The 26,199-nt window shown below is 42.1% G+C and overlaps 1 protein-coding gene across 9 annotated transcripts in view; it reads right to left on the bottom strand.

Moving 5' to 3' along the window:
* The window catches only part of MAPKAP1 (MAPK associated protein 1), a 211,318-nt gene that overhangs the window by 111,443 nt on the left and 73,676 nt on the right, over positions 1-26,199 (bottom strand). For all 9 annotated transcript variants that reach the window (XM_036022232.1, XM_036022231.1, XM_036022230.1 and 6 more), the window contains one exon: positions 9,536-9,708. In XM_036022232.1, coding sequence (XP_035878125.1) covers positions 9,536-9,708 — 173 coding nt within the window. The remainder of the gene's footprint in view (positions 1-9,535; positions 9,709-26,199) is intronic.

Raw genomic sequence — 26,199 nt, forward strand, 5'->3', positions numbered from 1 at the left:
GACAGAGGGCCCACATCTGGTTCCATTCACCAGTGTATACTCAGCAAAGTGCCTGGTATATAGCAAACACTCAATAAATATTTATTCTATACAAATGATCAGTGAAATGAGCCAGGAACGAAGTGTAATACATTTGATTGTTTTTTTTTCTTTCCCATGAAACTGTAAATTTTTTGAATGGAACAAATTTCTTTTGTTCTCCATTTTATCCTGAATACCGAGACCCTGGAACTCTGTAAACATTTGCAGAGTGAAGAAATGACGGAGGAGTGAAGCCTTCGAGATTGAGCAGGATCTCGCGGAAAGAGTGAGAAAGGCATTTCTGACTAAGGAAACAGCAAAAGCAGACACGGTGCTGGCGTCACAAAGCGCCAGTTAAAGAACGTGATGGGCTCGGGGTCAGAAAGGGCCTGACAGGCTGTATTGTTTAGGTGAATGGTTCTCAATGCTGACCCCGGGGGAATAGAGATCAGAAACCCAGAACAGAGAGGAGAGTATAGAGAGGTGGGTAGGCAGACGGCAGGAAAGGGGGGCAGGGGCAGGCACTGAGAAGTGTGAAGAACTCAAACTGCAAAGCTGTCAGAAAACATGATGTACAGTCCAACATTCCTGTACACTTTCACGGCAAAGCAGAGTTACCCGAGCCATTGGGAAAGGGCTAAATTATGCCTCTGTTGATGAATTACGACTAGTTTTGTTTGTAGAGATAGCTGGTTATAGTACAGTAGTTAGCAAAACCAGAAATGAACATTTACTGAGTACTTGCCAAGTATTTTCTTATTTATAGTCATAACTACCCTATTAGCAAGCTCCTGTTCTCATTTTATACAAGAAGTGGAACACTTGAGACTGAAATAATTCATCCAAAACCCACCCTGATAGGTATCACCATCAAATTCAAACCCAGACCATGGCTTTGGACCCCACACTCTTAGCCACTATATAACACATGGATTAAGAAGGCAGAGGAAAATGTTAACACATTTTAGAGGGCCTTCTATGAAAAACTGTTAAAATTAAGAAAATCTTATATTGCATAAGATAAACCCTCAACTATGTACAAAACCCACCAAGGGCCCATCAACTCCTCAAGGGCTCTGGACGGCTGAGGCTACGTGTTAATGGAGCGGGTCCACAGTGAGCTCCACTGCACAGCTTTACCATGCTCTTACATGCTACAGAGCTGCACTTTCCAACATGTGGCTACTGAGCGCCTGAAATGTGGCTAGCAGGCATGGAGACGCACCGTGAACAGCAGATAAATACGAGATGCCAGGCATATGAAAAGATGCTCGACATCACCTCATTAGAGAATTGCAAATTAAAACAGGGACATACAGCTGCCCACCTATTTGAAGAGCTAAAACCCAAAACAGGTACACAGCCAGATGCTGGTGAGAACGTGCAGCAAGAATTCTCATACATTGTTGACAGAAATACCAAACGGTGTAACTATATGTTTTGGAAGATAGTTTGGCAGTTTCTTAGAAAGAGAAACATAGTATTAGCATATAATCCAGCAAATGCACTCCTAGGTCTTGACGAAATGAATGGACAACTTACGTCCACACAAAAACCTGCACGTGGAAGCCTACAGCAGCTTAGTTGACAAGTCGGAATCAGTCAAGATGTCCTACAACAGGTGAATGGGAAAATCAACTGCAGTACATCCATACAATGGACTGTTATTCAGCAATATAAAGAAATGAGCTACAAAGCCATGGAAAGACATAAAGGAACCTTAAATGCATATTGCTAAGTGAAAGAAGCCAGTCTGAGCAGGCCACAAATACTATGAGTCTAACTGGCTGACATTCTGGAAAATGACGAACTATGGGGACAGTAAAAAGGTGAGCTGCTGCCAGAGATGAGGAGGGTGGGACAGACTAATGGAGCACAGTTCATTGTCAGGGGAGTAAAACCACTTCATTTGATGGAATCTTCAGAACTGTATGATACAAAGCGTGTACTCTAATGTAAATGACTGGCTTTAGTTAATAATAATAATAATAATGTACCACCCTGGCTGGGGTGGCTCAGTGGAGTGAGCATCAGGGCCCAAAGGGTCCCTGGTTCGATTCCCAGTCAGGGCACATGCCTAGGTTGCAGGTCAGGTCCCCAATTTGGGGTGCATGAGAGGCAACCACATATTGATATTTCTCTCCCTCTCTTTCCCCCTCCCTTCCCCTCTGTCTAAAAATAAATAAAATAACATCTAAAAAAAATAAAAATGAACCCTGGCTGACATAGCTCAGTGGACTGAGCGTGGGCTGGGAACCAAAGTGTTGCAGGTTCAATTCCCAGCCAGGGTACATGCCTGGGTTGCAGGCCATAACCCCCAGCAACCGCACATTGATGTTTTTCTCTATCTCCCTCCCTTCCCTCTCTAAAAATAAATAAATAAAATCTTAAAAAAATAAAAAATAAGTAAAAAATAATAATGGATCAGTATGGGATCATTGATTATAAAAAATGTGCCACACTAATACAAAATGTTGATAAGAAGTAAAAATGAGAGGTGGGAAGGAGATGTGTGGGAACTCTACACTTTCTGTGCAATATTTTTCTATAAGCCTAAAACTATTCTAAAAAATAAAGTCTATTAAAAATGTTTTAAAATCTTACAGGTAACCAGCCTCAGAATAACAAATAAATTGAAATTAAAAAAATATATATATATGCAAAAAACAAAGCTTCAAACAAGTTGACTGACATGAAACCAACATATCACTGGTTACAATATATGTCAGTGAGATAAATTTCCCTATGAAAAGAAGTTGAGTTAGACTGAGTCAAAAAAGAAAACCCTCACAAAATTATTCATCATATCTAAACCAAAAAGGCAAAGGAAAAAGGCTTAAAAAAGATACATTAGACTAGACCAGTGCAAAGAAAAATGGGAGAAAAGCTAATAGTATGGAAGCAAAGCAAAGAACAAGGCAGGACACAATACAAAATAAAAAACAAGTGGGGCTGTTTTATGTTGAAAAACTACAGTTCACAATGAAGATATGAAATGCATGAATCTTCTGTGCAATGAAATAAGTGAAATGGAAACTGCTGAAATTTTAGGAGAATTTGACAGAAACACACAAGAAAATGGCAGCTATAATCCATTTCTCTTAATTACCCATAGATGAAATAGTCAAAACATGTAAGAACATGATAGTGATTAGAGATATTGATTTAATAAGTATATATTGAATTCTGCAACCTATACAGAATTTTTCCAGAATCCATGAAATATTTATAAAAATTTATTGTATGGCAAGCTGCAAAATATAAATAAGTCTCTAAGCAGAAATTTTATAGGCTATATTTTCTGATCAAAATTCAATAAACATGAATCTATACAATAAAGTCTAAATTAAAAAATTCAACTACCTAGAGACTGAAATGACTTCAGTTAGTTTCTTCCAAGCAGATCTTTAGTTTCTCCTAAAATCACTGCATTAAAATAAGCAGGAAATTGGCTTAAATGCCACTTTCCAATTCTGACCAAGGGTTAAAGGAAGCCAAGAATCCCAGCTAAAGTCTCCATTCTTACTACCACAGTTTTCACGGCACAGAGACAAAAGAACAATATTCTTTTCTTAAAAAGAAAAAAGATTTAATTTATTTATTTTCAGAGAGAGGGGATGGGAGAGAGACCGAGAGGGAAAAACACTGATGTGAGAGAGAAACATCAATTGGCTGCCTCTCACCCACCGTCAACTGGGGACCTGGCCTGCAACCCCGGCCTGTGCCCTGACTGGGAATCAAACCAGGGACCTTTCAGTTCACAGACCCACGCTCAATCCACTGAGCCACACCAGCCAAGGCAAGAACAATATTATTAAATAAATAGTTTGCTTGACAACCAGAATGAAATTAGAAGAATGGTTTCCCATGCATCTAGCGATTTGGTCTCCTGTTAATGAAGCTCTTTGAAAGGGCCAACCCACTGGGAAAGATCGAATAAGGACCAAATAAGGACCTATTTCAACACTTAAGTGCAAACAAACTGGAAAGAAAATACTTCCCACAACACTGTCTGACAGGAAGAGACCCCAGGGACTGACTTTATAGACTGTCTTATACCAAACAGGTCTGAGAAACTCTGTTTATCACATAAGAATTGTTAAAACCTGCAAAAAGATGATGGTTTGTTCAAATTCAATGTAATTCTGTGATTCAGAATAGTTACAGAGCAACTATTTGAAAATGTTAACACACTGGATATACTTCAGGAATAAACATCTTAAGATGTACTCAATTTCAGAGGCTTACACACTAATTCAACAGTCTCTATTTGGGGGATTTAGAATTGCTAATTAAATCAGTTGACTCTTCCTTTTCCTTACTAATTTCTCCTCTGCTTTACTTACCAGTTTCTGATAGCGATGCATGGAAATGTTCCATTTTGACCGTGGATCAGTCATTGCCTCTTTAAAAATCTTTTTCTTTTTTACCTTACCCAAAGACATTTTTTTCCCATTGCTTTTTAGAGAAATAGGATGGGAAAGAGAGAAACATTAATGAGCTGGAGATTGTACATGCCCAGACTGGGGACCGAACCCACAATCTAGCATGTGCTCTGACTGGGAATTGAACCTGCAACCTTTGGGTTAGGAGACAATGCTCCAACCAAATGAGCCACACCAGCCAGGGCCAGTCAATGTCTCTTTATAACCTCCCTGAAATATCTTGAGACTGTTTTTAGATACATAAACAGTCAGAATTATTATATTATCTTGGTGGGCTGTTCCTTTTCATTATGTAGTTTACCAAAATATCCCTATTGACATTTTTGCCTTAAATTCTACTGTTTCATGCATTGCCACTGGCCCAATCCCTCCCACAACCCCCATCCTTCCCCTTGGCCAGGTGGAGATGAAGACTTTGGTCCATGGCAAAGGAGAAAGCACAATGGCTGCTGCCTGACAGCTTTTGGGCTGGGAAGGACGAAAGAAAGGTTCTTTTGTACAACAAAAGTATTTAATTGTGATGAAGTCCAATCTATCTTCTTTTTTCCATTATGGATCATACTTTCAGTGTCATGTATAGGAGACCAGTCCGAGGGGTGTGGGGAATGTAGCCCAGCCCCTGATTCGGAAAACCAACAGGGAGAGAGGTCAGCACACAGGAACTGAGCCCACGGGCAGGTTCTCCCGTGGGGAATCAGGCCTGCATTGCACCTAGGCTGCTTGGAGGCTTGCTTTTGCTAAAACTCTCTCACCCTGAATTGAGGCAGCAAATATTTACTGCATATCTTTAAAGTAACTTCCTAAAATCTATGCTAAACCTCCCAAGGATGAGTGTAACCAGTTCAACCACTTTTCCCTTTGCATTTGCAAATATCCTTCTTCTTTGATGTAATTAGCAACATCCTCTCTTTTGTTTTCTGTAAAAGGTAACCACCTAAATCAACCCTGTGCTTAGTAAATGAGGGCCATCCTCAATGTAATGTGCCCAGAAAAGCCATAATGCCTGCCCAGGCAAGGTTAGTGCCCTCTCTCTCTCAGAGTGCCCACGCTGTCCCTTTTTCTCCACAGGACTTCTGCAGTCCGTGTGAATTTGTTTGTCACATCCACAACACACGGACCCTGAGGGCCGGGGTCTGAATCAGTCATATATATAAAAAACTCTTCGTCTAGCCCAAAGATTTTCTCCTGTTTCCCACTAAAGGTTTTATAGTTTTACACTTTACATGCAAGTCACAATTAATTTCAAGTTAATTTTATACGTAGTATGAGATTTAGGGTGTAGTTGATTTTTTTTGGCTTATTCATGTCCAGTCGCTCCACCCCAATTTGTTAAAAAGGTATCCTTTCACTTAATTTTTATGTACTTTTATTTATTAATTTGTTTTTAGAGAGGGGAAGGAAAGGAGAAAGAGAGGGAAACATGAATGTGTGGTTGCCGCCTGAGCGCCCCCTAGTGGGGAACTGGCCTGCAATCTAGGCATGTGCCCCGACTCGGAAACGAACTGATGACCCTTTGGTTTGCAGTCCAGCGCTCATCCACTGAGCCACACCAGCCAGGGCTAATTTGTATGTACTTTTAATATGAAGATGCATCCATATCTGCATTCAATTCTGGGAGAGTCTCTGGCATTATCTCTTCAAATACTATTTTTCTGCTCTTCCCTCCATTTCTTGTTTCACAAGTGGGAGGCTTTCAATCTTTCCTCTGTGTCTCTTAATTTACTCATTTTTCATTCTCCGAATCTCTTCATCTCTGTGTTACATCCTAGGTGGAATTCATTAGTGCTATCTTTCCACTCATTCCCCTTTAGCTGTGCCCACTCTAGGGTTTATCCCGTACTTTTTTTAAACTTTAAAAACTGAATTTTATACTTCCAGTATTTTAATTGGCTCTTTTCTAAATCCACCTCTTGATTCTCATCTGCTCATTTGTTTCATAATTTCCTAAAAGTCTACCATGGATGGCATTCCTTCATCTCTTTGATAATTTTAAACATATTTATCTGAAACTAATTTTCAGATTGCCTTCTTACATTTTGTTGGGAGTGAATTCTTCTGATTCCTGTCTTTCTGTCTTGGTACTAGTTACACTCTTCTGCTTTCGAATTGAATTTGTTAGATCATTTTGAATAAAAGCACTTTATCTCTTCCTCTCCCTCCCCCACCCTCCTCTCTCCCCACTTCCTGTCTAATGCTTTTACAGACACTGCCACCCGCTTCCATCTTTGTCGGAGCAGGGGCCTCTGGTCTGGAACAAGGTCTTATGCCTGGCTGCGCAAGGTTCCTGTGCTTTGGTAACACTAGGGCTACCATAAACACAGTCACTTCGTGGCCAGGTTCTGGTCTTACTGCTACCGCTACGCCCCTGCCAGAAATACAACTTTAAACAAGTCACAGACTGAGTTAGCTGTGTTGTTTCTTTTCACAGGCAGGAATATTCCACCCTAGCTCCCAGTTTCCAGCAGTGGGACTTCCTCTGACCCCCATCCAGGTGTGAGGTTCCTTTGGGCCACATACTCTCAAGCAGTGTTTCCCATTCTTTTTGTGTTTCTGACATCATGGTAAACTTAGAAAATAACAGTGCGTGTACGGCACACAGGTAGACGGATGAGGCTGTTCCCTACCCAGAAATGATGGCCGAGGTCTCTGACCCCCTCAGGCCCTGCTGAGCTGCCCTGAAGCCTGAGAAAAATCTGGTTTTCACATACTAGTAAAACTCGTTCATGGTGTGTCCACAGTAGCACCCTAAAGGAACCTACTCCCAGCACACTCTGCCTGCTTCTGTGCTTGGCTCTGCTTCTAGCCCACCAGGATGTTTATCTTGTTATTAAGCACAACTATGTCAAGAACATATTTCACTTATCATCTCTATGTACTTGGAGCAGAATATAGAATTTAAAGCATGATTTGGAAGGGCCATCATAAACAGAAGTGATGTTTTCCCTCTGTTTAGAAAACCCTCTTGACCTCCATGTATCACATTGAAGATATATATTCTTATTTATTTTTAGAGAGAGGAGAAGGGAGGGAGAACAAAAGGGAGAGAAACATCAATTGGCTGCCTCTTGCACACCCCCAACTGGGAACCTGGCCCACAACCCAATGTGTGCCCTGACCAGGAATTGAACCCATGGGTCTTTTGATTTGTGGGATGGTGCCCAACCCACTGAGCCACACCAGTCAGAGGCGCATCACATTTTCTTACTCCTCATTCATGTTTCCATTTAGATGTCACTTAAGACTGCTTTTTATGACTCTACTCTCACCACCAAATATGGGGTCAAATCTTCTCAGAGAACCTGGTATTACTCGCTAATGAACTGGACTGTACAGTATTATTATTGCCTATCTGCCTTAGTCGATAAGCTCCTCGATGGCATGAACTGCCTTTTTCACATCTGTATTTCCAGGTTTAGCACAGTGCCTGCAGCAAGCGTGGATTTAAAGACTGTTTTTATGTCACCTATAGGAGAGAGTATAATGCCAGAGCGAACAGCTAGGGCTCTGGAGTCAGAGGTTCCGGGGCCGAAACACCAGTCCCGTCCCTTCCTGTGGGATTCAGGAAAGTCACCTGGCCTCTCCAGGCTTTAGTTTCCTCATCTGTAATGTGTGTCCAGTGCGCTCCTGTCTCTGCTCCTAGCCGGGTAACCCCGGGGAAGTTCCTCTGCCTCTCGTAGCTTCTGCTCTGCACTGGGCAATGTTTTAAGGATTAACTCGGACAACACATATAAAGTCAGTCACTAGCGCCGTGACCCGCTTTCCCGTCCTCCTGTTTCCCCTTCACACTGAAAAGGGACGGCCATAGCTCAGCCTTGGGCAGGGCAGCTGCTGACCCTTTTCTGAGCCTAGGTGGTATCTTGGTTAAAAAGGCTTTCAATTGCCAAGGGAGCAAAAAGATTATCTTTACATCCACATTTTATCTAGTCAAAGTAAAGGGCAATGTCGATAAGAATCTGAAATAAGGGCCCTGGCTAGCGTGGCTCGGTGGATAAAGCGCAGGCTGAGAGCCAGAGTGTTGCGGGTTCAATTCCCAGTCAGGGTACATGCCTGGGTTGCAGGCCATGACCCCCAGCAACCACACACTGATGTTTCTCTCTCTCTCTTTCTCCCTCCCTTCCCTCTCTTAAAATAAATAAAATCTTAAAAAAAAAAAGAACCTGAAATAATAACTTTAAGTGCAAATAGAATGTATTTAAAAGAAAAAAAGAAAACCAAACAACTGACAGCAGACCAGACCACTCTAACCCTGCAAATGCGAGAGGAGAAAGCCTGCCTGAGGAAGCATTTCCAAAGTGAAGGCGCCCACACGGTTCGCTGACCCCCAAACCCTCTGGCCGAGAGGAACGCCCGAAACTACAGGAGGACGCCTGTCGGACGTGAGATTTAAGTAGGGAGAACCAACAACGCAGCACGGCACTTTCAAGTTCAAGTGACGATGTGCAAGCGCAGAGACTCTACTCTCAAGCACCACCCCTTTAAAATAGTTGTTCAATGAGGAATAGAGTCTAGCGATCGAGGGTCTGACTAGCAACAAAGAAAACGAATTCAGACCAAAGGAAATAATGCAAAAACCTTGGCATGGAACAGACCAGGAATCAAATCCTGACTCTGCCATCTCCCACTGGTGTAACTGCAGCAAGTAACAATTCTATGCAGAATGAGGCTCATAAAGCTCACCGCATAGGGAGCTAGGAGAATTCAACGAGATATCAGGTACAAAATGCCCAGCGTGGCGCCCAACTCGTGGTAGGTACTCAATAAACATTAGTTCCCTCCCACTAACTCCCATGCCACTTTTATCAGCAAGCCTCATGAAAGGTTTTAGAAACTGCTAAAAGGCATTTCCTCGTGTCTGGATTCACAAACTAATCAGTTTATTTACAAGCAGGTTCTCTGAGATAAGCCTGAGCTACTACACGGGCCCCAGATCTGGTGAGCAACCTGACCTGGATCAGCGTGGCTGTTTGGTTCTCAGGTCAGTGCCTGGAAAGACTGGCTGCGCCCAGAATGCAGCGCGGGTGGCCAGCAGACAGCCAGAAACTAGAGCAGCCAGAAAGAGGAAGGATTACTTGAGCTTCGGCTCCCGTCCCTCGCTCGTGTACTGCCAACAGATGAGCCCGATCAGGTCCTGCACCCTGGCGCTGGCCATTGTCACCACAGTCATTGGCAGCAGTCTGTCCTGGCTCGAGTGTAGGGGGAGGTAGACATCAATCTTCTTGGTGGCCGTTGTGCCTACGTGACCCTGTGGACAGAGCACACACATGAGGGTAAACAAAGCACACAGGCATGGGCACGCAGACCGTCCTGGGCCACAGTGACTGCTCTCCAGGGCCCGCACGCAGCACAGCCATTTCTCATCCACTCTGCACAGACCTGCTTACGAGCCTGGAAAGGTCCCAAAGGGGAAACACTGTCTAGTTTTAAGCGTTTTTTTTTTCTTTAATTTTCATTTTCTAATGGATCCAGTTCTGCCAGCAGTAAGGTAAATGAGCACTACAATTAAAACAAACAAATGAGAATGGTGAGCAGACCTGATGTTTAGTGGCAGGAGACTTGCTTTGCTACTTATTCAGTGTGACCTTGGAAAAGTCACCATTAGACCTTGGCATCAGCCACTCTCCCTGCAAATCGCAGTCTCACTTCTTGAGACCCTGGAAAAAGCTGCAGGGGAAGCTGCCACACTCCCTGAAGAAGCAATTAGGCCTGCAGCGCTGGAACAAAGGGCCTGCCTTCTCAGAGACTGCGGGGGGGCGGGCTGATCCCATTACGCAGTGTATCTGTTTACTTACATCATCTGCACCTCACCTGGCCTTCCGTTTTGCCCTAACCATCATAACTCACCGACAATCCCTCCCCCATGCCTACCACTTCTCCCTCCTGAACCTCCCACCCTGCTCTGGAACTCCAGCACTAATCAGCAAGCTTCCATAAATCATCACTTCTCTGTAAAACACATTCCCTCCACCTCTGCCTTAGTTGAAACCTGCTGGTCATTAAGGATTTGCTGCTTCTGCTGACTGCTGAAGACTATTTTGCTTTTTTCTTTTTCACTCTAAGTCTTCAAGGCCAGGAGGTGGAGTAGGGAGGTGTTCTTGTCCCCATGAGTTCCCAACTGTTCTCCTTCCTTGCAAAAATCCCTGTTCTTTTGAGATGCAAGCCACCCTCTCCCTTCCTCATTTGTTTCTGTTATCCACCAACCTTCCACTCACTGAAGGCTCGATTGAGCTCTTGCCTCATAATCTTCTCCCCCACCCCCCATTCTGTGACCAGGCTTGACAATTTCCTCTAAAGCAATAATCTGTCCAATACCCAAGTGTCCCCATGCCTGGACCACGTCACCCCCAGCACCTTTCCATCCACCCCACCTCGGCCACAGTGGGTGTCCCAGAGATCTGCACCAACTCTAAAATCTCAGAATATCCACCCACGGAATATATTTTAATATGCTGTCACCTCATTTGCTGAGGTAGTCCCTCAAATTCTTCAACCTACAATCTACTGGCCCACCACCTTTTATGATCTATCAGTCCCCCTTATTTCCCAACATCACCCCCCGGATTACACGACCCATTATTATAATCAGTCCTTTGCAAATGCAGCTTCAACACTCTCTCCCTCCACTGGACTCAACGGGCAGAGCACCAGTCTTGGACGAACCCAACCCTCTGCATTCCCCAACTGAACATCACTGGAGGAAAATCATGTAACTGTACAGGTTGGTTTTGCTGATACACCTCAAACAGACACTCGACATTGTGTAGCAAGCCTATTGCATTTCCCGAAGTAACCTGCACCCTACCCAAGACCCCTACTGCACACACTGGCTTCTCTATCAAGCTTCCCATGATACCCCTGGACCTTCAGTTCCCGTGCTTCACTCATGTAACTGCCAACACGTGAGAAATATTATTTTCCGTTAGGGAAATAAGAACTTTCCTACAGGAACTCTGTTACCAGCCCCTTATTAAGTTTATAAACTTACCTGGACTTAACCACCTTCTCTCTTTCACCTCTGACCTTACTGCACTGGAGTGTCACTCATTGTTTTGAAGGTCAATCTTGCCACTTGTGATCTGACTGCTGCCTACCTCTCCAACATCACCTATTGCCACCGCACCACCTGCTCATCGGACTTCGGCCACACTGTCCTTCTCGAAGTATCCTGAATATGTGTGTGTGTAGCCCACCTGCTTCTCCCACTTTCAAAACCACAGTAGGTGCTATTCTCTATGTCTAGAAGGTCCTTTCTCATGATTTTTGCATCTTCTGATGTGTGGCCTTGGGAAGGTTACTTAATCTCTCTGTTCCTCCATTTCCTCATATGTAAAACGATGATAATGATAGAACCTAGCTGGAAAAGGACTCTTATGAAGATTATTATTTTTGTTGTTGTTCTTCTTCTTCAAGGCTCAGATGAGCCTGCACAGAAGGCTCACAGAAACCTTCGCTGATAAGCCTATGAAAAGAATCCCTGCCTACAGTTATTCTCACACATATTGTTTATTTTCTTCATGGTATTTAATAATTTCCATATTATGTGTTTGTTTATGTACATCTTTAGTGAATGCCTTCCCCACTAGCCTCTGAGCTCCAGGAGGGTGTCAGCGCAGGTAGTTAGCTAGTTGTTAATAAAGGGAGGGAGCAAAGAGAATCAGACATTATTACACATGATAAGCTAGGAACGTAAGCCTACGTGCTTCCCTTGGAAGTTACAGATCCCCAGGAGATGGGATAGAACGATAAAAAGGGGGAGGTAAGCACACACGCAGTAGGAGCCAAGATGGTGACCACAGAGGCCTGTCGGTCTAGCCTGGGAAAGAAGGGTTTGGTTAAAAGGCCAGACCCAGTGCAAGCCTGCGAAAGCTTAGGAAGTTGATTTGTTATTTTGGAAAAGCACCTGGTCCTTCCCAAGTCACGCAGACTCCAAACACAGGCTCCAAGCGGGAGCCTGGGTACAGCAACACAGCAGTGGATCGCAGCCGGGAACCTGGACTGGCACCGACACTGCTGATGCCGGAACAATGGCACAGACTCTTTGGACACTGGCCTTTGTTTTGACCTTGATGTAGACAAGTCCAGACTTCTTCCATGGCAGGACAGATGGACATGGGACATTAGAAGCCTGGGGGCAGAATTGTACCATACCACAACCTCCCGTAGGTGTGGGTCCCTGGAGTGCTTTCCTTGAGATCCCACAGAATAGCGTGACTTCCACTGGCAGCTACACACATGGGTAGCCCTGTGCCTGGTGCATAGGAGACTCTCCAAAACAAATCTGTTGAACTACAGAATGAATGCTTAAATAACTTAAATACTACCAGGACACAAGGTAGGGACTCAGCGAATGCTAGTTTCCTCTATTCATCCCTCTTGCCCTTCCTCTACGGAGGTCTGTTCCCTAGTGGTGGATGGAAATGGGGGGACTTGGGCAATGAAGTGGTTCCATCTTTAACACTGTAATTTTATCATTCTAGGGCAGAAAATCAGAACTAAGGTAAGGAAATACATAAAATCAGTTTAACAACATTTTAAGAGAAATTCCACATCTCTTATAACCCAGCATGTAATATCAGATCCATTATTTTTTTTACTGAGTTTTGTCTCTGTGTTATAAAGCAAATAATAAAAAATTCTCCTACATAATGCTCTTGCTCCATCTCTCTCTCTCTTATATGTCTATACACATGCACACACTCACACCCATGCAGGTTTATTTGGCTTGGATATAATAATTCCAATGACTAGCAAAGACATCTCTGAACAGCAAGTATTCGACCTTGCCAGGCAGTACAGGGTTAAAACTGAAACAAGGGCAAGCTTTCCGAGAGGGTTTATGGCCTTTTTATCACTCTCCTCAACCTCCATTTCAGCCCCAGCCCAGTTACTTGTCATTGCTCTTCCTAATTTCTGTTTATCCCCTCTCCTCCTTCTCAAGAACTAGAGCTGAGGGAGTACAGGAATCACAGTATCTTAAAACAGGAAGAGTCAAGGAGATGACAAATGTGAATGTGCTTCACGAACTATAACGTGCTTTAGAAATGCAGGGCGGTGCGCTAGAAAGGGCCAGGGCTGTATGGTCAGACCCATTTCTACGACTCACGCCTATTACACGGTCACATGAGAGCAAAGGTGGGTGCCACAGGAGCCCTAATAGTAACAGTTATTGTTACAACAAGAATAACGAGAACTGGCAGTTACAGCTACTGGAGAATAGATTCTGCTAAATGTTTGCCTAACATCTCATTTGATTCTTACAACCACTAGAAGAGGTAGGGTGCTATCATTACGCTCACACTGTAGATAAGAAAACTGAGGCTTGTAGGGCTACACCCATCTGCCCACCACCAAGGCGGAAGAGGTAGAATTCAATCCATGTCTGTTTGACTCCAAAGCCCCTACTTTCCCACATCAACGCCTTCTTTCCCTAAAGTTATTCTAAATGAAATCAATTCCCACTTCCAAGGGCCTGGAAATCATCTCCTCCTCCTTCTCACAACTGACCAAAAGCGCTGCCTGAAGCAGCCTCCTGCAGAAGGAGCCGGCTCTCAGGAGCTGGCCAAGGGGAACTGGCGGGAGACGGGACGCTACAGAACTTTGCTGTTTTAAGTTGACTAAGGGCACCATTGTTAAGAAATGATACTCCTACGAATCCCTTTATCCTCTTTATTTCATAGTGAAATAGCAAGTGTGGGGAAAACTATGAGAATAAATATGGTAGATACTTATTAAATGAATAAAGCACTGTATCTTTTTAGACTTCTAATTCCATCCTGAGGCGCTGATGACAGGAACAAGTGCTTTGTACAAACACTGAAATTGTGTATTTTTTAATAAGGAACCTCTTTTGAAAAGCGCAAAGTGGTGGCAGTTAGCTCTAATAGTCCCTGTGTTGCAATATTTAGGGATTCATCTAAAACATAAAACAATCCATCAACATAATAGAAAGTAATTAACTTATTAAAAAATAAGGTGACCAAAGGATTAAAAGTATTCATCACACATCAAGACAAGCAGTATTCCAAAGACCCAACATCTAACTATCAAAAAGCAACTAGCAATAAATAAAGATGATATCATACCGTTTCAATGCATGGCAATTTATGTTCCTGCAAGATGGGATTAGGGAGACGGAGGCATAGTTCAAGCACAAGGGGCCAATGCGGAGATAGGGAAAACTGGTTCAGCACCAGCTTCCTCAGTTGCCCATGCATTCAACCAACAGGCTCTGAAGCCAAAGTCGAGTGAGACACAAAATAGACCCTCATCAAATTCACCATACCCTGAAGGCCTATATCATACAATGTAATAAAGAACTTCAAGAGGGGGACTAAAGGGGGGTGGCAAATGAATGCCTCCTACAAAAAAAAAATTTGCCTTTCCATCCAATAGACCTATTAACCCAAGGAAAGATGCTTACTGTATTTAAATACCTACTATACCAATACACAAAAAGTGAATAGCTCTAAGACACGGGGCTGAGAGATTTAAATTTTCTGCTTTATATTTTTCTGCATTGTCTATACTGAGAATGTATTACTTTTATACTTACAAACAAAATAGTAAATATTGTAATTATGAACAAAAAAGAAGGTTAAAAAATCTATGCGAGGGCTTAAAAGTGTTAGGTAAGAGAAAGAGATGATCAATTTTGAAAATGTCGTCTATGTCAAGGCATCTAGAAAGATTTATTAAGGACACACTATGTACCAGGTGCTGTGAGAGGCTGTTGAAAAATGTAAGTTAAAAATGTAACTCAGCCACCTTCCTATAGCAGGTTAAGTAATTTTCATCAAATAAAAAGTAGCCCTGGCTGGCGTAGCTCAGTGGATTGAGCGCGGGCTGCAAACCAAAGTGTCGCAGGTTTGATTCCCAGTCAGGGTACATGCCTGGGTTGCAGGCCATGACCCCCAGCAACCGCACTCTGATGTTTCTCTCTCTCTAGCTCCCTTCCTTCCCTCTCTAAAAATAAATAAATAAAATCTTAAAAAAAAAAAAAAAAAAAAAGAACACCATTTCTTTAAGAAAGAAAAGAAAAGTAATAAACCCACAAAGAGCTGACAAATTTGGATTTGGACAACCCTCTCCAGGAGTAGCCCTCATCAGGGGATGCCCCAAATTGAGGTTTTAGAGGAAAAACTGCTCCTCAAGACAAACGCAGCTCCTGGAGACCAGCCGGACTCCAGAGTTCGTATCGCGTGGCCTCTCTGTGACGTGATGGCTCTGCAAACTCAGCCAAATCTCAAACTCGACACGTCCAAGACCGGTTTTCTCTTTCATCGGCTTGTCTCTCACTCAACTTCCAACTCAGTAATGGCTTTCCCCACCTACTCTGGCACTCAGCCTAGGAAACCTAACTCCTCTTTTTGTCTCATCTACATCCAAATGCCTCTAAAATGTCCCTCAAATCTTTCTCCCCACTGCCACTGCCCTAGTCTAACCTTCATCACCTCTGAGACCCCTGTGGCAGCCTTCCTGCTATCTCCCTGTTTCTAAAATCTCTCCTCTGTCCATGCCTTAGCGCTATCAATATGATTTTTCTCAAATTACTGACCATACCAGTCACCAGCTCTCAGAAATACAGGATAGCTTCCTCCAGAGTTAGCATTCCAACTCCTTAGGATGGCAATGAATATCCTTCACAATCTGCCCTGGCTGGTGTGGCTCAGTGGATTGAGTGCTGGCCTGCAAACCAAAGGGTTGCTGGTCAATTCCCAGTCAGGGCACAGGCCTGGGTTGCGGACCAGGTCCCCAGTAGTGGGAACGCGAGAGGTAACCACACACTGATGTTTCTTTGTCTCTCTCCCTCCCTTACCCTCTCTAAAAATAAGTAAATAAAATCTTAAAAAAAATACCCTTCACAATCTGGCCCCAAAATATCATTGCTAAAGTATATTGAGCAATAGTTAAGAGCACAGATTTGGGGTCAGCCAGATTCAGGTTTGAATCCAGGTTCTGCCACTTCTTTAGCTGCTACACCTTAGAAGTTGGGCACCTAACTACACCTCTCAGAACCCCCACTTCCTTGCTGGGAAAAGTAATTAAAATGTATATAAAATGCCTGATACATAGTCACTGATTAAAAAAAATGTACATATCAACAGAATGAATATTCTCTTTTTTTATCTACTCTTTTTTTTAAAGATTTTATTTATTTATTTTTAGGGGGGGGAGGGAGGGAGGGAGGAAGGGAGAGAGAGAGAGAGAGAGAGAGAGAGAGAAACATCAATGTGTGGTTGCTGGGGGTTATGGCCTGCAACCCAGAAATGTACCCTGGCTGGGAATCGAACCTGGGACACTTTGGTTCCCAGCCCGTGCTCAATCCACTGAGCTACGCCAGCCAGGGAGAATGAATATTCTTTTAAATATGATTTTAAATACCTGCATTATATTACAGCATGTAGTGATACTATCAACCTATTCTCCAGTTGTTAAATATGTACTGTTTCTAGTATTTCACTACTATGAATAATATTCTCACAAACATCCTTATATGTTTATGCACATTTTCCTAAGAGTAGATTATGGAGTCAAAGCATATGAATGCTCTGAGGCTTGTGATACATACTGCAAAAGTTTACTCTTTTGAAAGCTGTCTTTATATCAATCATGAATTATCAATATTAAGATCCACAGGTCATCCAATTAATAATCAGCTCAAAAAAGATGAAAACTTAAAATTTAAGTAACTTGTAAAATCTAGAATGTGAATACATACAGAATTAAAATATGCAGATTTTTAAAATCCTTGCCTGAGGACATTTTTTTAATTGCTTTTAGAGTGAGCAGACGGGAGAGGGTGAAACGCCGATGTGAGAAACATGGATGAGAGAGAGAAACATCGACTGGCTGCCTTCCAGACGCTCTTGGACCAGGGACCACAGCCATGACTCAGGCGTGCGCCCCGACCGGGAATCAAACCTGCAACCTTTCGGTTTTGGGACAATGCTCCAACCAACTGAGCCACACCGGCCAGGGCGAAATCTGAAGAATTTTAACATGATGAAGTAAAATATTACATCTACACTAGATGTTTTCCTATCTGATCCCATTAATTTTTCCTATCTGATACCATTAATTAAAATGATATGCATTGTGATGCTTATTAAAGTTAAATTCAAAATTATGTAACTGATGGTTTCCAAAACAGGATAAGCAGGAAAAATAATAAATGGTATTCAGTCAAAGTAATCTTGGCTTAAGAAACACCCCTGTGAAGTGGGTTAGCTAAATTAAGTCCTCAGAACAGCAGGTGCAGTTAGCAGTGCTACTTCGCATCAAGATTTGTCAGTAATACAAGGAGTATCGAATCTCGAAAGTGTTGTTAAGTGTTCAATTTCTCCGTCAAGGGGAAGAAACAGAGAAAGGACAGACAGCTTGGCTTCTGCAATTAAAGAGACAAAAAGCAGGCAACATTATTTCATTAGTCACAACTGCACAAGCAGATCATTATATGTAATTTTAATGCAGAAATAAATAAACCAGTGTATCCCGACAATGTAATGATGCAAATTGATAAAAGGTTATTTGTAGCCTTCAAAAGCTAAAACTCTCCTAAAAGAATGGCTGCAGTTCCACTCTGCCAGTACCTGGGAGGAGAGGTACCAAGGCCTGGATTCTACCAATGACCTAGTCTTTAATAACATGGTATCTAGACTAGTCTGAAGATGAATAAGGAATTTAATTTGATTGGAGTGATGTCAAACAAAACCTGGCCTAACTCTGGTCTAAGCCAGGTTTAATAGACTATCAAAAATAAAGAGAATCTACATGGGGAGGAAAAAAATCCAAACACCAGACGGCATCATTTTGCTCTCAATAAATGCTAGCCTTACGGGCTTGGAGAAAAATCTCATTTTTTTACATTCAAAACAGTAGCACTGAACCTATGAATAGATTTTGTATAAAATTCTATGACATCCATTCAGAGCTAGGGCCTTGGCTTTGTAGCGCTATCTTAACCCTCAATAAATCTAGAATGCTTAAAGGTTATTAAATTAACATTTCCCTGATCTGGCACCTGTAGTCAAGTTAATTTGTCAAAAACATTTCTACAGTTTGTCACTGGACACAGTATTTTCTGACAAGTTAAGTTTAAAATAAAATTGACAAAATCTCATTAATTTCCTCTGAATCACCAACCTTGGTTCCATTAAGCTTTTATTATTAAGAACATCAACTGTCACTCATTCTTTAACAAGGTCAAGTTGCGATCTGGGTACCTCCAGGATCCTTATTACATTAACGGCAGCGAGTGAGGTAGTGCAGTGTGGTGGTGAGAAGCCTAAGGTGTAGAATCAGAAAGACCTGGGTTCAGTTCTCAGCGATGCCACTTACTTGCGTGTCCTTGGACAATTTTATTTAATTTCTGAGTCATTATTTCCGATGGATTACAAAATTACTTTTGTAATCCATTATTTTGGATTACAAAAGTACCTCCTTACAGAGTTTTTTAAAGGATCCAGTGAAATAATGCATGGAAAGCATTTTAATCACAAGTCCACAGTGAATATTCAAGAAATGATGGTTGCACCCTGATGAGTGTGGCTAAGGTGGTTGGGCGTCATCCCTCAAAGCAAAAGGTCTCAGGTTCGATTCCCGGTCAGAGCGCATGCCTGGGTTTTGGGTTCTGTCCCCAGTCGGGGCGCATAGGAGAGGCAACTGATGAATGCTTTTGCCTCTCATTCCCTCTCTCTAAAAATAAATAAATAAAAATCTCTTGTTTAACAGGTTTCCTTTTCTCCCCCCTACCTTTTTTCTACTTTATATATTGCCATTTTTAGACTTTGAAAACTACAAGGAATTTTAAGGGCCACCCCCTTTAAAATACTTGCCCCAAATGGCTGTCCCACAAATCTCCCCAGAACATTTCTCCACTGACGTGGTCCCGCCACCCACTGAGGCCAGCCCTTTGCTTCCATCTTCAGGCAAACAGTTCTGATGCTGAACGTGCTTTTCTTTCCATCCATGTACTGGGCTGGCCGAAAAGTTTGTTACGTTTTTTCTATAGGATGGCTCTAGTAGTGCTTAGTTGTCTTTAACTTGTCTCTGAAAGAATTTTGTTACACTGTACTGTGACAGCTGTCATACCAGCGTGCAATTAAAAAAATATGTCGAAACTGGTGAATTTTTATGCAGCCAATTTAATACCGAACACGGAAGAAGGCACGCAACATTTTCTACGTATTATGCTTATTATTTCAAGAAAGGCAAAAATGCAACTTAAGTGCAAAAAAGATTTGGGCAGTGTATGCAGAAGATGCTGTGACTGATCGAATGTGTCAAAGGTGGTTCAAGAAGTTTCATGGTATACTGACATTCTGGCCAAACAGTTCTTTGCTGTGGGCTGTCTTATGCTTGGGAAGGTGTTTGGCAGCACCCCTGGCCTCTACCCACTATAAGTCAATAATAGGAGAGAACCGACATACTCAAAATATCTGAATCAATAAAGTTACTGGTAAAAATGAAAAATGTGTCTGTTATTTTATGAACATAAAAAAGAACATAACGGACTTTTTGGCCAACCCTATAAATATACCCTCCAGGCAGATTTTACACACTGGTCTTAGCTCTAGCCCTCAGGAAACTGGAACTAATCCATCTCCAATCCCAGACATGCCTTCATGTAGATGAAGCCCTCAAACAAAATAACTCAGGAACTAAGCACCATGGAATGAGTCAAGTCGGTATAATCCTTTCAAGAGTACAACACAGCAGAGAAAATATCATTTCCATTAGTCTTTCTTACGCTAGTGATTTTGGTAATTTTTCTTTCTGTAACATCCATGGTAAATGTAAACCTATAGTCCTGGACACAAAATAAGACAGGAAGTTGTTGCTCTCAGGTGAGGTTTTCTCTCTTTAAAATAAATCCTCCACATTTTTTAAAAAAGATTTTATTTATTTACTTTTAGTGAGGAGAAGGGAGGGAGAAAGAAGGAGAGAAACATCAATGTGTGGTCACCTCTTGAGTGCCACACACTGGGAACCTGGCCCACAACCCAAGCATGAGCCCTGACTGGGAATCGAACCAGAGACCCTTTGGTTTGCAGGCCGGCACTCAATCCACTGAGCCACACCAGCCAGGGCAATCCTCTACACTTTGATACTCAGCAGTCTTCCACTTTGGAAAAATATAAAATGCCTAGAGCTATTGGTTGAAACAGTGTAATTGTTATCAAATGAAGTTTGAGTAATAGCCTCAAATAATTTTTTTTTGTTACAAGATATCAATTTTAAAAACCAGTAATCATTCATGTTTAAATACAAGTAAGAAATTTTATAAAAGGGGCTGTGGGCTGAAGGAAAAGAAAGCCTGCTCATACTGTATCAGGAATAACAACCATTTCCTCAAAGTCTTAAGTGCAGAAAGTGGCTCCTGATATACTTGCTACAGACCTCTTTGCAGAGTCTGCAGAACCCGTCTGGACCCCCGCCCTGACAGCCTTTAGCTGTGTTATCTCAGGCAAGCCCATAACCTCTCTGAAAGTCAACTTTCTCAGCCATGAAACAAAGATGAGACCATCACCTCCAAAGAACAACAGGGAGCATAAAATAAAAATAAAGCACTTTAAAATGCTCTGTGAACTGCAAGCTGTTATACAAATGTCAATTACTTCCCATTATTATTACTTAGGCTGTTGCTCAGGCCAGGCAGATATTTGGACACAATGTCCCTTCAGGCACACATGAGGTTGAGGAGCCCAGGCACCAGAGAAAGGTCTCTATCTCGATCGTTAGGAGAGCAGGGCCACAGCATTCTCTTCTCCCCCAGCCCGGGGCACGGTTACAGCAGGCACCTGGAGGTGCTTTCGCTCAAGCACAACCCAGCCCTCTTCAGGCATAATCGATGTGAAGTGTCCATTGTGAATGTTCATAGCCATTGTGGGATTCTTCAGATCACCCATGTTACACGGCACTTTGCATTTAATTATACAAACAATGGCTCCTATAATGAAGATAATATCAGGGAAAGGTAATTTGCATGAACTAAGCCCCATCACCTGGGGTAACTATAGGGACCTCTTCATTATTAAATCATTTATATAATAAAATCAATACGCTTTAAAAGTAAAAATAGGTTTTTTAAAACCATAAAGAAGAATTACATGTTTTAAACTCTATCAATTATCATAATATAATGAGTCTTTTTAAGATTTAATATCAACTTTTAAAATTAAAACTCAATGGAGACTGTATACTTGGCTCCATTACTAGATGATGTATCTCTAGAAAAGGTTACAGTACAGCCATTATCACCCTCCTAAATTATATGGAAAATTCGGTATAACCCTCCAACTACCCCAAGGACAATTTAATTCCAGAGATAATGAAGTATTTTGAGAATATAAAATTGTATAAATATTAAAGGAAATAATTCAGGTGCATATATTATATTCATTCCTTGCAGGGTTTCAGTTGGTATTACAAAAATTTTAAATGTTAATAATACATACCTTAAAAATTATATTCTATGTCTTTGATTTTGAACAGTCTTAAAAAACCTACAAATTTCTATACGGTAGTAGGTTTGTGACTGTTTTATCACTTTAAGATTCAATGTTCCTTAATGATATAATTCAAAAATTCTACTGAATCATTATTTAGTAAGTCCTAAAAATCTCTTAAAATTAATCTTTCATGCACATCTAGCTTATCCAAAGTTAGAATTTAATTAGATAGCTTTGGCACAAATGGGCTTACTACTTTCTTTGCTCAATCAGTGTATGCCTCTACAGTAATTATAATTAATTCAAGTCCCTGACGCACCTCCTAGCAAACAATGTAAGAACATCAGACAAAATGGAAATAAATAGCTTTACATTTCTCCAATTATGACATTCTCTTTCACCCTCAAAATGCATGCGAAATAACTGGAATAGGTGCTATTCTGTAGAGGAAAAGGCCACACAAAGAACCTGCACCTCTGGTGACGGAGAAAGATGCTTGTCTGCAATAGAAAAAATATTTTTAACACCACAAAAAAAAAAAAACAATACAACTGCAAAGAGTCATCAGAAAGTTTCCAGTTAGCAGTTTGCAAATGCTCACTGAAACTTAAACAGCAGCAAGATAAAGAAGAGCTAAAGTACTTTTCACCTGGAACAATGCTTCCTGTTGGTGAGAATCATGTCTAACTATATGCAAAATTTACAATTGAGAAGGGTTCCAAACAATATGACTATTGGGCCTTTATCCCACATGTCTCCCAGATACAATGAAAGAAAAAAAATAGTAAGTGTCAAAAAACTTTTATTTTTAAAACTGAGAGGAAAACACAATCCGCTGGAAAAAACCGTCAGTACTAAGTACTTTAAAAAATAAAAAGCTCTCTGCGTGTCACACTATTCAATTAAGTAATCATCCCAGCAATATGAAGCAAAATCAGCCAGCCGCAGAGCTGACAACCTTGGTAGGTGAGACCAGGCTGGAGGAGCAGGTTCCTCCGAAGGCACCCCTTTGTGTTCACACAAAACCTCTCTGAAACTGGCGAGTCACCACTACCACTGCTGGCTGCTATTCACTGGGCACCCACCAGGGTCCAAGTACTTTTCAGCACATAATCTAATTTAATACGCCCAACAGTCCTATGAGGATTACTCACTCCCCTTTCAAAGCTGAGGAAGTGCGTTAAGTAAGGCTCTGCTCCGAGTGCCAGCTGGTGAGGGATCAACATTGGAATCCAGGTGGGAGCACTGTCAAGCCCTACCCTCTCAGTGACTCGTCTTGGGCTAAGAGTCTAGGAAAGGTCATGTTACAGCTCTCGTTTCAGAACTGGAAGTGCAGGTCTGAAGCACCCTTCTCGGTCTCAGCGGCTCCCTTCCTGCAGCCTCCCTGTCACACGCACTCGCAACTACGTCATGCGCACTCGTGGCTGTGCAGGAACCACTGGCACTGAAAGGGGACATTGGGTGACTGCTTCCAGGAGCTGCCTCTTGTGCACAGGGAGAACGCAGAAAGTGTTTCAGATTTCAGAGTGATTCAGAGCCCTACGCAGATGGGGCTCAGCAAGCCCTCACTATGTTTCAGAGGGAAAAAACACAAGGAAGCAGCAGCTCCTTGAAGGGTGGGCAGAACCCTCCCCTTTCGTTTTCAAAAAGCAGTGGTCCCCTAGGAAATCAAGGGCCCCAGAGAATCTCCTTACTGTTGGAGTAAGAGTCTCATCAGTAATTGTGAGGTGTACCTGTTACTAAATGTGGCTACCCAGGTGGCAGTACCCAAATGTGCTTTGATAATGACAAAGGAGGAAAATAACAGTTTGGTCCTTGGGGAGACAGGCAAGCAGCATGTGACATCAACATGGCATCAAGCTCAACCAGAAGCTAAAGGTCTGAATTAGACAAAGGCCCATCTCAGGTTGCAGCTCTCTGGGGACAGAGGCGGAGGGAGACCTGCTCACTTGCAGAACCTGACAAGTCACTGGGTACCAGGGCCTCCTGGGTTTTTCCTCAGCCCCCTGGCATTATGTCCCTCCTGTGCGTCCCGAGTCTTAGTCAGCCCAGGCTCCTCTGAGGTCCTAACTAAGCCAGACAGAAGGAGAATCGGGATTTTATCTTATTAAAATAGATATGGCTAATTTGTCTTTTCAAATTCATTTTAAATTAAATTGGATTTCCTCGGAAGGCTGCTAGGTCAGTTCCCCTGCTGCGAATGCAGGACAAAGGTTAATTGCACGCCCTTCACCAGCTCTTCTGCTCTCCTGGGCAGGCTCTGATAACCTGCCCCCCAGAGGTGGGAGGCTTTGGTTTATTGGGAGATAATGCTGCCATTAGAGCCATTTACCATTATGCCAAGAAACATTTTATTTTTTTTTAACTAAATAACAAGGTATGATAGTAATAACAAGACTGAAAGGCAGTGATGTTACTTGCCAACTGATGATTACTTCTTCTAAAACACAAAACCCAAAGAATAAGACCTAACCTATTTGCTTCCCTAAAAGGCCCCAATAGATACAAAAGTACACACCCACCTGGAGTAAACTGTTTTTTGGTTCCAGTGTAAAACTCCATTAACATTTTCACTTAATTTATCTCATTTAAACTGTCTATGTTCATGAAAATTTAACCCAGTAATTCCCTGTTATACAAAGCATAACAAAGTATGAATATTTAAATACAATGTAAATAAAACACTTTATCAATTATATTTTTGTATTCTAAATTAGTGACTTCACTTAGCATGCCTGCCTTGCACAGCACCACACTATTTTTCAATTAAAGGTCCAGATGTTTCAAAGGCTCCAGTAGGCAACGGCAGTTATGAGAAATGCTTTATCTGCATTGTAATCATCACCACCACATCAGCTCCAGGCTGCATTAACATGCTCATGTTTTATTCCAGCGCCCCTTCTAACAGAGCAGGTAATTATACACAACAGCTGAGAAACACAATCCTAAGAGCTGGACAATTTCCTTATAAACATCCACCTGAGCAACACATTTTCATACGTGATCCTAAATTTTGGGGGGGATTGCTTAGCGGTAACATTGACAATTCGGTAACAAACAAACAAACAAACAAACAAACAAAAGAGTGAATCACAGATACACCAATTCAGCTTCAGATACCATTAAAATGCAAGATGGCCCGCACAGACACACATTTACGCATGCTGAAAACCAACTACAAATCTGTGTAAAAACCACCATCGTTTGTTACAATCTTAGCTATTTCTTCTCATTTTTAACGCCAGTGTCATCTCTTGAACAAGTCAATTCTGCCTTTATTCTTACTTTCCAAAAATGACAATTCGCTCGGGATGAGACTGAGCAAGTGTGGCAATTATCCCTGTGCCCACTCAATAAAAAGTAATAAGGGCGGGACAAAATGTGGTTCTGACAGCTGCGACAGAAACATCACTGCATTTATTGTTTAGTTAATTAAGTGACTGCCTTACCCCCAAACGGAAAAGAATAACCTATGTTATAATAGATACTGTGATGCTTAGTAAATATAGTATAATTCAATGGGAAAAATACAGTTCTTCATTGAGAAAATGTAACAAAATTAACTTCAATATAATTTTTTAAATTACTATACAAACATTTTTATATTTTGAAATATTCCAAGAGGCGGGACCCTAATGAAGATGCTGTTCAAAAGACAAATGCCTTTACAAATACCTAAACCTCCGACAGGTCAAATCTGGCAGGTTACACGGGAGCATCTGAAAGCAGACAGCTCCTGTTCCTTCCTAAAAAAAACCTCCGGTGGAACATTTTTAATGCATCACCATGTCACTTTTTAATGTGCCCCAATCTATAACCACATGGCAAACTAACAGGGATTTTTAAAATATGGGTTTTATGGCTTTGTGCTGGTGATTAATTAAATAAATAGCCACCGTTTCACAAATCATTCTTCTAATTAGTCTGAAGCCGACACTTCGCATTCACTGCTATCGCCGCCATCTGAAGCTCACGAGCAGTGCGGCAGGGCCCTGCCTCTGCACTTGGGAGCCCACGGTCGCGGGCTCCGAGGCTGGCATCCCACCCTGCCACCCAGAGGCAGAGGTGCCATCCTCACAGGTGCTGCAGTCAGCTGGAATCTGATTCCAGCTGCTCAGAAAAGATGTTCTCCTTAATTATTCTCCCTCACCCTAAAGGAAACAATGGAACGACAAAGGAATAAAGTGCAACCTCCAGCTGCAAACAGAAGGGCTTTCACCAACACAGTCACTGTGAGCAAGAAAGCTGGATTTAGCTATCTAGGTTAGGAATAAGTAGGGTACTAG

This window comes from Phyllostomus discolor, chromosome 3 (assembly GCF_004126475.2).
Source record: "Phyllostomus discolor isolate MPI-MPIP mPhyDis1 chromosome 3, mPhyDis1.pri.v3, whole genome shotgun sequence".
NCBI classification, from domain to species: Eukaryota; Metazoa; Chordata; class Mammalia; order Chiroptera; family Phyllostomidae; genus Phyllostomus; species Phyllostomus discolor.